This window comes from Tetrao urogallus (genome assembly GCF_951394365.1).
Source record: "Tetrao urogallus genome assembly, chromosome: 6".
Taxonomy (NCBI): Eukaryota; Metazoa; Chordata; class Aves; order Galliformes; family Phasianidae; genus Tetrao; species Tetrao urogallus.
Window position 1 is genome coordinate 44,904,792 of NC_136819.1, and position 13,143 is coordinate 44,917,934.

A 13,143-nucleotide genomic window follows, 5' to 3' on the forward strand; every position below is an offset into this window, starting at 1 on the left:
CATGCGCACTTGCAGGAGGAAGGGGAAACGCAGAGCATGAACGATATTCTACGCGTGAAGATTTGTTTTGGCAGGATATTTTTATTAGTATTTCAGTTGTGACATCAATAGAAATAACGGCAGACACGAAGCGTTCCATGTTGCGAACTATGAGGCCAGAGATCCCGCGTGACACGCGTGCCGCTGCCCCCTCAGCTCCAACACCCGCAGTCAGGCGGCGCGACCCCGACCCCGCCGCGCGCCCGCGCTTCGCACGGCGCTCACAGCAGCCGCTCCCCGCCCCGGGGAAAGGATTAATTTGGCCAGCCGATGCCCCGCCCCTCCCTGGGGAAGCCAGGCGCTGTTGCGCGTTGCCATGGGCGTCCGCGGAGCGCCCAGAAAGTTGCCGGGGAGGGGCGGGCTGGGCCGGGCGCTCGAGGGAGCGGTAGTCTGCTGCGGTTGAGCGGCTGTTCGGCGCCGCCGCGAGAGCCCAGGGGGCGGCCAGTCCCGAGGCGGCGTTTGCTGCGCCCCGCCGGTGCCGAGGGGTGGAAGGAAGGAGGGACAGAGCGAGGAAAGGACTCCGCTTGAAACTTGGCCGGGCGGGCACGAGCGCTGCCGCCGTTGCTGGGCGCTGACTCGCAGCCGGCTGCGGGGCGCCCGCCGCTCCGCTTCCTCCGCCGCCGGCCATGGTGCGCGCGGGCAGCGGGGCTCAGCCCGGCCCCTGAGAGCGCCGCCTCGCCCCCCTGCCGGGCCGCCTTCCCGCCCGCCTCCGCCTGCCGCCCTGCTTCTCCGGGCACCGGCTTCGCCCCGCGCTGCCGCCCGCCCGCCATGGAGCCGTCCGCGGAGAGGCGGCGGGACTGAGCCCCGCACGCAGCGAGCCGCCGGCCGGCCCCGCGCCGCCCATGGAGCTGGACGGAGCGCCGCTCGCGCGCCCGAAGACCATGCTGCCGCTGCTGAGGAAAGTTCGCAAGCGGCGGGAGATGCTGCTGCAGCAGCTGGGCTTCATCTGCGCCATCCTCTTCTTCGTCTGGTGCATGTCCAGCCTGCTCTCCAGGCGGGGTGAGTGCTGGAGCAGTGCCGGCTCGGCGGGGCGCGGGGCTTCGGGTCGGCACCGAGCGGGGACCGCCCCCTGCCCGCCGCGCCGAGCTGCCGCCGCTCCGGCCGCCTCTGGTCCCCGGGCAGCTCCGGGCCGCCTCTCGTTGGTAACCTGTGGCTGTACACCTCCATCCATCAGCTGCAACGGCTGCTTCTCTCCATCTTCTCCCCTAAGTGACGGTCTGGGATTGACAGAACGTTCTGTATGATAGGCAAGGAACGGTGCCGGCCTCGTATTTTAGGGAGTGCGTTGCATCCTTTATACGAGTGACATATTGGTAAACTGATAATCGATTGCGTTGTTCCCGGTGTTTTTCTGTTTGTTTGTTTCTTTTGTTGCTGTCTTGTTTGTTTTTCTGCCTGCTGGCACGTTTGAGGCTGTGAATGTATAGCTGGAGGCAGTCTCCTTCCACTCTGCCTCGCATCCACCCAGATAGGAAACCGAAGGTGACTGGGTATTGCATACAGGCTCCTAGGTAGGACAGCCAACGTTTCCTGAGGATTTAAGAACAAAATCAAACGAAGTGCAGATCCTGTCTCTACTGTAATTAGAACAGGTCATCCGCTTAAAGTTGAAGTTGAAATGTGTGCTTTAGGAAGAAAAGAATCCTGTGGAACTTTTCTTGCTTTCTGAGGCCCTTGTGCTCACACTGTTACCTGTGATGTTTGAGGTATGTGGGTGGCTTGTTGCCGTCCTAGATGCAACAGCTTAGTGCTGTATATATCAGCTCTATTAGCATATAGCTTGTCTTAGAACTTCCAACATTTTTTAAAATCATGGTTTCACAGTATAGCCCCCCTTATTTAGCGCTGTTTATCTGTTGTGCCTATGACTTCTTTTTTTCTTGCAGTAGCTAGATTTTTTCATAAATGGACTGGTTTGTGAAGGCAGCTTGGTTGGGGTATACTTGTGTTTACATAGTTTGAGGTTTTTGTTGCAGATAAAGGGTTTCCAGATGTTTTTTGGTCTTGCGTGAAGAATGCCGTGACTAATGAAAGTTTTTAATCTCCTTGGTTATCAGCTAAATCCCCGATAACCTGATTTTTGTTGGTATGCTCCATCAGGTAGAATTTATTTCAGCCCCCTAATTTACAGTATATTATATCCATAAACACTGACCATCTGTTCTCTGAATTTCTTACAGTTGTCGCAGCAGACTATTTTAGCAAATATTTTACCCAAACTAACTTTCCAAGCTAGAAAGCTTTTCTAGCAAGAGTTACTGTAGCAAACCTTGAGCATTCTAGTATAAATTTTAAGATCAAGTATGAGAGTTTTTTTTGTTATTATATTATTTGAAATAGATATGGTTGAAATGGAAGCAGTTTACTTAAGAGAATCTCTTCTTCCCTTGGTTGTTATGATCGTGTACACCGTAAGTGCACCTTACAAACTGTATTCAGTAAGTTCAGTAAGAGACTCTTTCTGGAATATGAGTTCAGACTAAATCTCCTCTGATTTCTAAAGAAGTTTTGTTTTTCTTAATTCTTGTGGGGTTTTACTATGCTATTTTTCATTTTCCTCAACAAATTTTGCAGAGATTGATATTACCAAATACACCCTATGCTAAACCAGTCCCTTGGTTTGGATTAAGCAGAAATATATCTGGAACTTGGAAACATGCATTTATATTTTTGATAAATCAGTGATGTGGCATCTGCAAATGCAGCTGATTAAATGAAAATGTGATCATTATTCATGTCAGCATAGGGCTGGTTCCATGTATAGGGTATGGAAGTATTGAGTTTCACAGATACAGGTTTCAACTTTTGCTTGCTGCAGAATTACTTTGCTGTTATGGGTCACAGCCAGGTACTCCGATAGCCAGAATGTGCTGACAGCTTAGGTACTCCACCTTCATAGCTAGTTTACCCTTGATAGCACCAGGGAGCACCAGGCATACTTGCGTTGACATGTGCCAGAGGTACACTGTCATTTTGCTGTGTTCACTTACTGATATTGATGATCTGCCTGTGATCCTGGCTAATGGGAGCATGAAGTCCTGTTAAGATGATAGAGGAAAAATTCAGTGACAGTGGATATAACCTCTTTCTATTTCATACAGGCCAACAATCAAGTATTGCAGACACACATGTTTCATCAGGGACGTGGAGGAATAGAATATTGATGGCATTATCTAATGGGACGCAGGAAGGAAAGAACTGTACAGATCCAGGTAAGAAAAGGAAACTTAATGATGTACTGTAAGCTCTTGAGATGTGTTGTGCTGTGCAAAATTAATATTCAGATGTAAGTACGTTTGGGGTCATTATGAGACTTGTGTTGACAGTTCCTGAATTTTTCTTTCTTCATTTTTCCTGCCTAACTGAGCAGTGCATATTACAATGGTAATGAGAGGTGTGCTCTTCTTGAAACTGGGTTAAATGTGTACTGTTTGAGATATCCTCTGAGCACAGTAGTTTGAACTTGTTGCCATTATAAACTGAATCATGTTTTGCTGGTTTAGTGATAAACTGTGTATTCAGAGTGGAAATTCACACTTTATGGAGGGGTATGATGAGGTAAGTAATATGGAAACCCTGGAACAGCTTTTACTTCAAGATATCTGTTCTGGACGGAGAGATTGCTCTCAATTGATTGAGAGCAGGGACAGATGACACATTTTAATATCTGTGTTAGCCCACAACACTGTCATCTTCCCATCTGTCTTTCCAGTGTATATTTCCTTTCTCTCTCTCCTTGCCTTTCTGTGGTTCATGGTAAGTGGGAGATGAGACATTTTGCCAGTGGCACTAGCCAAATTAATTTAAAGTTCAGCTTTATTTATTTATTTATTGCAATATGATTCTGTCATCAAGTAGGGAGTGACAGCAGAGACTGTACTTTCTTGCAAAGAGTGACAGCATGAGTTCAGGGATACTGTGAACCTCTGGCACTGAGGATTTTAGAGCAGCACTTCCCCTTTCAATTACATGTTTGTTATAATATTAGGGCCTCTACTGTATAGATTGAGGATTGCTACTGTGCTTATGCATTATGAGAAGAGTAGGGGAACACTGCTCAAAGTATGTGGATCCAAAACCTTTCACTGTATTTTCTTGATGTCTACAAGCATCTCTGTTAAGAACTTAGTTTGCTGCTGTTTGTACCTGTAACCTTATGATACTTTTGAATTATCTTTAAAAGTTGTTCACAGGTGAGAAAGAATAAACAAATAACCTTCTGGGAAGATGTCATTATTTTCTGACTGGTTATCAAGAATACAGTTCTTTCTGATTCCTCTTTCTTTTTCTTCTGCGTATGTAGATGTGTCAGTGTGATCATGTGTGAACACTCAAAGGCAAACCAACAAAGACCACAAAATTGTCAAAGTTGGATCAGTGAGACACCCCTCAACATTTTTGGTGGGAGTTTCTACTTACAGTAAAGGAGAACTTTACAGTGATACAGTAAAACTGCTAATGGAAAAAATATGTTTACGTACATATATTGAAATGTTGTTAGCAGTGATGACTTCTCCAGATACTGAAAAGAAAACATAGAATCCTAGGATGCATTGGGTTGAAGGGACCGTAAAGATCATCTAGTTCCAACCTACCTGCCATGAGCCAGCTTCTGCTAGATCAAGTTGCCCAATGCACTGTCCAGTGATTCAGCTCCCTTCATGCTCCAAAACTGTAAGAATGCTTTAAGAATAATTGGATTGAATAAATACAGCTGGAACATTTCATTCGCTTTATGAAATTCAGGTTGTTGAGGTGCACTTTTTTCTTTAACCACAAGAGCTGGGTGGATGGAATCTGAGAGACCCAAATGTGCCTCAGAGTGCTAAAGTTTTAAGAAAACTTGTGTTAAGCTTGTGATTTTTGGCACAGCATTGGAATTAATCTTTCTTTTTAATAGGTGTTTCTTCAGTTAGAACACAGATTTACAGATCAAGCATGTCACAGAACTGAAATTGTGGCATTTTTAGTCACTTCCTGTTATTCTGCAGCAATGTAAATCTTATCTGCTTATATCTTCCCCCACTGATGTGCGGATCTGGATGCTTCAAGAGTAAGATGTAAGCATCTGAAAATATTTGAAACTGATGTTTGTTGGATGATATTGTAAGGATCCAAGTTTGTAGTAGTAACTTTTGCGGAATTTTTTGTTGTTGTTGTTCCTATATGGTAGCCAGAGATTGGGATTTCCACTGTAATGAGAAGGAGGCTCCTATCAAAAAGGAGCAAGCAGCAAGCTCATTTCCTTTAGAATGTAGTTTGTGTAACCCTGTTACTACAACTGGGGAAAGCAGTCATGGGAAAGGCTAAGAGACTCAGTCAAGATCACATCGAAAATTGGTGAGAAAATGTGGGTTTTCAGCTGCAATGTTTCATGCACTTACCCAGAAAACTGACCTTCTCAATTTAATGAAGCTCTCAGGAACGTGTTGTCAAAATTTCTGACTGTCTGAACTTTGTGTTTGTTTGTTTGTTTTTTCTTTAATTTTAAGACAGATAGTTAATAAACATTTATGTTGTATGAATATAGTGCTCTGAATAGGCTCTTTTATGGCAAGTGCTTATTCTTATCTATGTCAGCTCTGTATTTCCTTTAAGCTTTAGGGGCCCAGCAGATGCATGGTTGTGTATATGGTACGCAGCAATTTCCTTATGTGAATATTTCCCTGTGTGTTTAGGATGAAAGGACTTCATACCTCGAGGAATGCAAGTCCTTGCTTGAGAGCTTGTTAATCTTTTGTGTCATTGCACTGCAGTTACTCTGCTCCCTTTTTATTAGCTTCCCACGCAAGTCTGCAGCTTTACTTCTCTTTTCATAAAGGCTTTCAACAAAGTTAATTTATTTACCACTTCATCCTCTTCTCTTGCTTACGTGCAAATAAAAAAAATCCCCAGTTGTCAGAAGTTGCGGCTATAGAAGTTTATAAGACCATGAAAGCCTTTCAGTTCATGACAGGGCACTTATCCTTCGTTGAATATGTCTTGGGAGAAAAACTCTGTAAGCTTCTTGCAGTTAGAAGTCTTTGGAAGCTGCTATCTGCTAGAAGCTCAGATAGCATATGCTGTATGAGATTGTCTCATTTACAGGAGTAGATCATTCTGTGTTGTGTTCTTCTGAAAACATTATTAATGCTTCTGGGACCATTGTATCAGAATAAAAAAAAAACCTTTGAAGTCTTGGCAATGTTTCTCTAAGTATGAATCCTGAGGCTCTAACAAAGGAAAGGAAAATACATAGATGAGAGTATGTGTGTGTGTGTCAAGAAAGAAAGTGGATGGAGAGAAGGGAGCAATTTATTTGCTAATAAAGCAGAACTGGGGGAGAAAGGTTTTTCTGACATTTGGAAGTTAGAGTGACTGATATTGGTGAATATCTTAAAAAGTGCTGCACAGTTTTATTGGTGGTAGATATTTTGCTGTCATAAGAACTTATGGATCCTGTAGCAGCAGCAAAGGAACGGTAGGCAACTTGCAGGAAGGAGACAGAGCATTTGTGAGCACCTGGCCAACCACAGTTTAGTCTGAATTAAGACCCAAGTTGGTGTGTCGTGTAGCTGGCTTCCATTAAAGATCCTGTCTTGAAATTCCATTTCCTGGAAGCTCCCCTGCTGTGGAAAAAACACAGTCACTGGTGCCCAGTGACAGGAGAGGGGCAGTGGGCATGGACAGGAGCACAGGAAGCTCCATACGAACATGAGAAAAAACATCTTTACTCTGTTTGCTGGATCTGGCTGCCCAGGGAGATGATGTAGTCTTTCTCTGGAGATATTCAAGAGACCCATCTGGATGCTTTCCTGCACAACCTACTGTAGGGAGCCTGCTGTAGCAGGGAGGTTGTACTAGGTGATCTCCAGAGGGAGGTCCCTTCTAACCCCTGTGGTTCTTTGATACAGCTCTTAATGTTACCCTGGAGCCAGACTAGAGGCTTATGGGTAGGATGTAGAATGCTCTGGGCCTCCAAAATTTCATGAGATTCTATGAGTTTTGAATTATGCATCTTCTGCTCATTTTGTGTTGAGTAACTTCAAGTGACTGTTGTGGATCTCTTTCATTGAGGGAGGCTTTTCTTTATGGTTTTGAAAACTTTTGGTGAGTAAATTTGTGCTGAAGGAGGGGCTCATCTAATCCTGGCTTAAAGACAGGTCAACAGAAAGGGAGAGTTGTTGTCTTTAGCATCTTAATAGGGCTCATTAGTTTTCAACCAGGTTTTTTTGCTGTATCCAGACTCTCAGTTCCATCTGCCGTCAGCTCACTAGCTTGCAGTGCCGTCTGCCCAGCAAGTCTGACTTATGTAGCTTATCTGCTACTGTGGCTCACCTCTTGTTTCAGAATGTTCCCATGATCTTCCAGAACTCTGACTAACGTTTTGATTGGCTACAGATAGGGGTGATTTGGTGTTAGGGCATTTCTAACCATGTGACTCCACTGGATGATGTTAGGCTATTAAAGTAATTCATCTTGACTGCTTTCCATTGCAAATATTTTCAAGCAATCTCTGTCTTTGTATATATTACAGAGATTAATGACTTGTTATGAATTAGAAATGTATCAAAATATATTTCTATTACAGTCTTCTGTCGCTGGTCAGTGAAATTGTCTTGAAATTGGCAGCATCTGTGGGCTTTCCTATCCTGAACTACATTGATTTTAAGTGGCTAGGGATTTGGTTCCAGCCTACTCCTCTCGTTGTTACCAGTGGGAAAGGATGAACTGCAGGCTGGGAGGAAGGCAGAGAGGTTGGAGTTTCTGAATCAGGCTGTCTTTTTTACTTCAGAATTAAAAGGCACGTTGTAGTGAGCCTTTATGTCCTTGCTGCAAGAGGAAAAGAATCGGTCATCTATGGTGAAATTGTGTTCTCCAGCAGCCTGTGTGTAGCTTTAGTTCAGAGTCAGGATCAAAATTCATTAAGTCTGTGTATATTTCACACTGCTAGTTATTCAGACCTTGGGGACTCCTGTAGAATATGATGCACTGTAGAGAAATTCTAGATGTTTTTGGCATTTTTGCTAAGATACCGTGGAGAATACAAGAGCCTGTTACTTTATCTGAAAAAATCAATGAATAGTGCTCTTGCTGACTAGGGGAGAGAGGGCTCCAAGTAGTTTTCCAAAATGATAGAAAAAGCTATTTTTTGTACATTCATAATCAAAATGCTATAGGAAGCCTTGTTTTCCATCCACTTCATTGTAAAAATGAAGTGCATCATACACAGGATCTATCTATCTATCTATATAATGTATTTTTTAATTCTAATAGGCACCTTAATGTATAATAATAAACACTGGATATTAAGTGCTAATCTAAATGTACTGTGGTTGCTGATGGAACGTCTCATTTTGTGCTATGTTTTGTGTTTTTTTTTTTAAACACTATGCTAATATTTAGAAATATTAATAAAAATGTATACTAATACTAAAAATTTATTATAAATACTAAAAATTTATACTAAAAATTTATAGAATGTGCTCCTGATCTTCCCTAGATCAAATTTTGTTAAATTTTGTAATGGGGATCAGCGCCTTAAAACCCCATTGCTAAGGTGGTGGTAGTAATGATTTCACTGTACCCCTTTGTTTCATGAACAGTCTAAATTGGTAAATTCAACATGACCTGACATTTTCATTTTCACTCCTTCCTTTTCACTTTATTGTCTAGGTTGTCTTGCAATGTACTGCAGCTGAAAAAGAAAAAGCTGCTACCTTACTTTGTGCCATGCATAATTATTACCATACCTCACTCTAGTGTTGGATGAAGCAAGTTGAAAAGGCATTGTAAATCAGCCTTTGTGAGCATTAATCCCTACTCTTGGGATTGACCTAGGGCAGAGCCTTTATGAGGATCTGGATTGTTTGATAAGCGTTAAAGTACAGCATAATTTTTAAAAGTGACTGAAGAGAAAGAAGGCAGCATTTTTTCTTTGAAAATTGTAAGTGGGCACTAACAATGCACTGTTGGCTGTGATTGTAGCTGATTTCGGGCTGCTTGATGTGTCCCATTGCAAGAGCTTGCTTAAGTTGTTTGCAATTTTGGCAAACTTAAAATATTTAAAGCCAATAGGGTGAGCGCTTCAGATAGAATTGTAGTTGAATAGAAAATTTAAGAGAAGTCTGTCTGTTTTGTGTGGCCAACTTGATAAAATTTTCTACAGCCTTTTTATGAAGACTAGAGTAATCTAGTATATCAAATAATGCAGCTTGTATAAGCTTTCTTGTATAAGAACAAACAAGCAGCTCCCATTCTTCCCCCCTAAAAATCTTTATGCATTTTAGAAAATGTAGTAGGAGAGAAGCAATTATTATGCCAGTGATGCAGACATAATTTTGGACAAAAGCTGTCAAAAACATCAGCTTCAAATTCTTCTGATATACTCTTAAGACTAACTATAATGTCTATAATGTCTATATTTACTCCAGTGGGCTATGGCATCTCTGCTCTCTGCAGTGTTCCATCTCTGTTTTCTCAGTGTCTCATCCATCTGTAGCTTGGACCACACTGTGTGGAGGGTTCGTGTGAAACTGGGCAGGCACAGGAGTGCAGGGAATTAGGTTGTGAAAAAGCAGCTGGAGATAGCAGATAGTCACCAGAAGCTGAAAGAGGGATAGAGAAACTTGAGACTTAGAGTTGGGTGGTAGGAAGACTGAGATTATTCCAAGGAGACTGAAGTTGGAGGATGGGTGAAAGGATGAAAAACAAGAATGGGAGATGCTGAATTTTTGGGTAATGAGCCATGAGTATCCTGGTAATAATCGGACAGAGTTTGGCTTTGGGAACTGATAAGTAGATGAAATGGTAAAAGGAGTAAGAGAAATGAAAGCACACTGTGAAGTTTGGTTTTGACTGGGGAAGGAGTCCAAAAAGAAAAGCAATGGGAGACTCTAAAGAGCTTAATTTGCAGAAAGGCTATGTTCTGTGCCTTTCATTTGGCCCATAAAGCTGGAAACATTCAGTTTATATTCTTTTTCTCATTTTTAGCTTCGGTTGGGTATCAAGGAAGAGCATCTTCATAGCCTGTATTAATGAAACTATCTAGATATAAAGTGATGTAAAAAGCTTCACCAAAACCAGGCACTCTTGAGCCTCAACTCTGTCTCTGAATCTCAGTGTTGGGTCAGAAGTACTGATTTAAAAATATACTTTGACACAGTGTGCAATTTCATTACAGTAAATTAATTTTAAGCTTTGTTCTATTTTGACAAGAACTCTCAGAATTGAATTATTTTTTCAGAACTTACATAATTTTCTTGTACATTTCTGTCACTGTATTCATTAATAGATGTGGTTATCCGCCTTAGCAGGCTGAAAATATTCCAGGAACCCACTGACAATTAATCTGGCATCACTCCTGTTCTACTGAAAGGTAAAACCCTCAGGCAATAAAGAGTGATGGTTTCCTTTATTCTTTTAAGCTGACAGACATTGAAGACATTATAGTAGAAAATGTATTAGTCTTAGAAAGTGTGAGTCAAATTCATTCCTGCTGGGACTCTGCTGATAAGTTGAAGTGCAGCAGGGCAGGCACTTCAGGGTAGAAGGCAGGCTGTGTGTCCATCTGCTTGTTCAGTTTGTTTTGGTGTTTTTTTTTTCCACAACAGTAAGTTAATGGCAGGTGCCAGATTAACAGTCTTAAGCGAGTCTTAATTCTCCCATGAAGGGGACATTGGCTATAATATGCCTACACCCTTCCAGCATGCAAGATGTTTTAGCCTGCCTTTTCAGTTTGCTCTCATACTTGCTTTTTGGACTATTATCAGAGATTGCTGAAAGCTGGTGACGTTCTCTCTAGTCACTTGAGGGTAGTGTGAGTGGATCTTCAGAATAGTAAAATCTAAAGGTTCACAGGTGGTGAAAACTTCTCAACCTTGGGAATAGTGCAGTTAAAATGGATGAAACTATGTTTTAGAAGCTCAGAAAGGCAGAAATGGGAAAAAATAGATATATTTTTAAAAATCTGTTGTGAATCAGCATTTGCTTTGAATTTTGACTTTCTAGTCCAAAACGTAGACTTCTGAAGAGAGGCATTTGTGCATTAAGGCAGCTGGGAGCATGATGCACACTGTCTTACCTCCACTATATCCTTTACAGCCTTGACAATTTATAGCAGCTGAGATTGTCCTGCAGATTTGTTGCTGAATTGTGTGAAAGTGTTTCTGGTTTAGTTCTTTGAACATCATAATTATTTGGTGAGAATCTCCTCTATTTAAACAGATTCCACCCCTTCCTAAGAGATGCATTCTTTGCCTGGTTATGTCATACCTCTTTTAAGCCTCCTACAGGATCTTTGGCTAGTGTTACCTGAAGTTATAGGTCTTTTTCTCACCTTCTTTGGCTTTTCACGTGCCATCCTCTTTCCTGTTCCTGCTAGCTTTTATCTCCTTCCTTTACCTGTACTGAAACGTTTAGATGAGTTTCCAGTGTCCATTTGCCTTTTCTTTCTATCTTTATACTGTCCCTCACAAATTACTATGTGAAAGAAACTATATAGAATATTATAATTCTTTCCTTTTTTGAATCTCTGTTCTGATTAGCCATGAGTATCAAGGTGCTCTCTGGAGATCAGCCAGCCTGGATTGGTTGTACTGGAAACAAGTCAGAGTTATGATACTAATAAGTTCTATTTTATTCACATGCAGAGGCTTTACTACTTGAGGGTGGAGGAAGAACAGGAGGGTCCCTATAAACTATGGTGTTGCCTATTCTTGAGAGATGCAGTGGCAGTCTCAAAGAGCGTGCAGTGAAAGTGGTCATAGAGAAGGGGAAAAGGCAATGTGAGTTGCCCAAAGTCTGCGGGAAGGTTCAGTAGCTAACCTGCATTATTTTCCCTTAAACTGTAGCCACAGTAAGTTCACTGAGCAAGGAACTTCTGCTGCTACCTTAGTCATCTCTCTGCCCTCCTCCCTGATCAGCTTGTAGTAACTTGGCTCTTCTATTTCATGCTTTTTGTTCTTTTCATGAGAAACATAATTCTTCACAACAGAGATGTTTTTACCAAGACTGAATAAATGGAGCACCAAGACTCGTTGCCTGCATAGAGAGCAGTGATGTGCCTAGAACTGCTTCACTGTGTTGAATGATGGTGATACTTAAAGATTGTTAAGTGGAAGGAAAACAGGCTGAGACTCCAGTGTGAGAGACTGCATTAAATATCAGCACACCTTTGCCATGCTAGGAATGAAATGAACACCTCTGTTGCTTCCAGGCAGAAAAAGGAAGGAAAGGAAGGAAGCGTTCAGCGTTGTTCTCTTGTGTGTGAGGAGATCTGTGCTATAGCCTCACTCAAATGTTTTTTAATATTTCACTTTGGATTTTGTCTTGAGGATTTATGTATTGGCTGTAACTGACATTTGAGTGTTGAAGAAGTGATTCAGATTTGATGTTGATTGATTATATATATTTTTTAATCTCTGTGTGTTTACTTAGTTACGTGGTTGACCAGTGTAACAGCACCTGATGGGAGAGCCCTTAGTTGGAAAGACTATCTGGGATCATCTCCAGAACTGCCTTAATCTGTGGATATTCAGGGCAACTAAGTTTATTAAGTACTGCTTAGGTAATTAAAGGTTGGAGCTGTGTTGCTTTCTCTGCATGACAACAGGCTGGTAAAGACAAGTTAGTCAACTTGATTGAATGTTACCTGCTGCACAGGGCTCAATTGGTTCCCACCACGTCAAAATTTGACTTTCTGATGTGCTAGAAATGATGTTATTTTTCATGTGGTCCTGGAGTTTGCACAATTAGCACAGGTTGTTGATGCTGAAAGGAGTATTTATAACTATTTGTGACACAATTGAGATATGCATTTTGCACTTTGGACTTCAGTTGGCTGGGGTTTTTTTTTGTTTGTTTTGAAGCAAACTGCAGACTGGCCTAAGAGTATTAAGTCTCTGCTGAATACTTGTGAAATTCTCTTCACTTACTAAACTGCTTCACCAGTTGGCACCTACAGATGAATGTAGAAGACCCATTTGCACGTGTAGAAGAGATATTAAATAAATAAATTAAAAAAAAAACCTGACAGTTGCTTTTCTGGATTTTAAATATTATATTAAGTATTATATTTCTACAAGCTTAGTGGCTTTTGAAATTGGTTGGATTTTGTAGACAGCA

At 41.8% G+C, this 13,143-nt stretch overlaps 1 protein-coding gene across 1 annotated transcript in view; it reads left to right on the forward strand.

Annotated features, from left to right (window-relative positions):
• Nucleotides 1-881: 881 nt before the first annotated feature.
• The window catches only part of SLC24A4 (solute carrier family 24 member 4), a gene marked incomplete at both ends in the record, with an annotated part of 79,626 nt that continues 67,364 nt past the window's right edge, over nucleotides 882-13,143 (forward strand). The window contains 2 exons of the mRNA XM_079536816.1: nucleotides 882-1,038; nucleotides 3,141-3,251. Of these exons, the coding sequence (XP_079392942.1) occupies nucleotides 882-1,038; nucleotides 3,141-3,251 (268 nt within the window). The remainder of the gene's footprint in view (nucleotides 1,039-3,140; nucleotides 3,252-13,143) is intronic.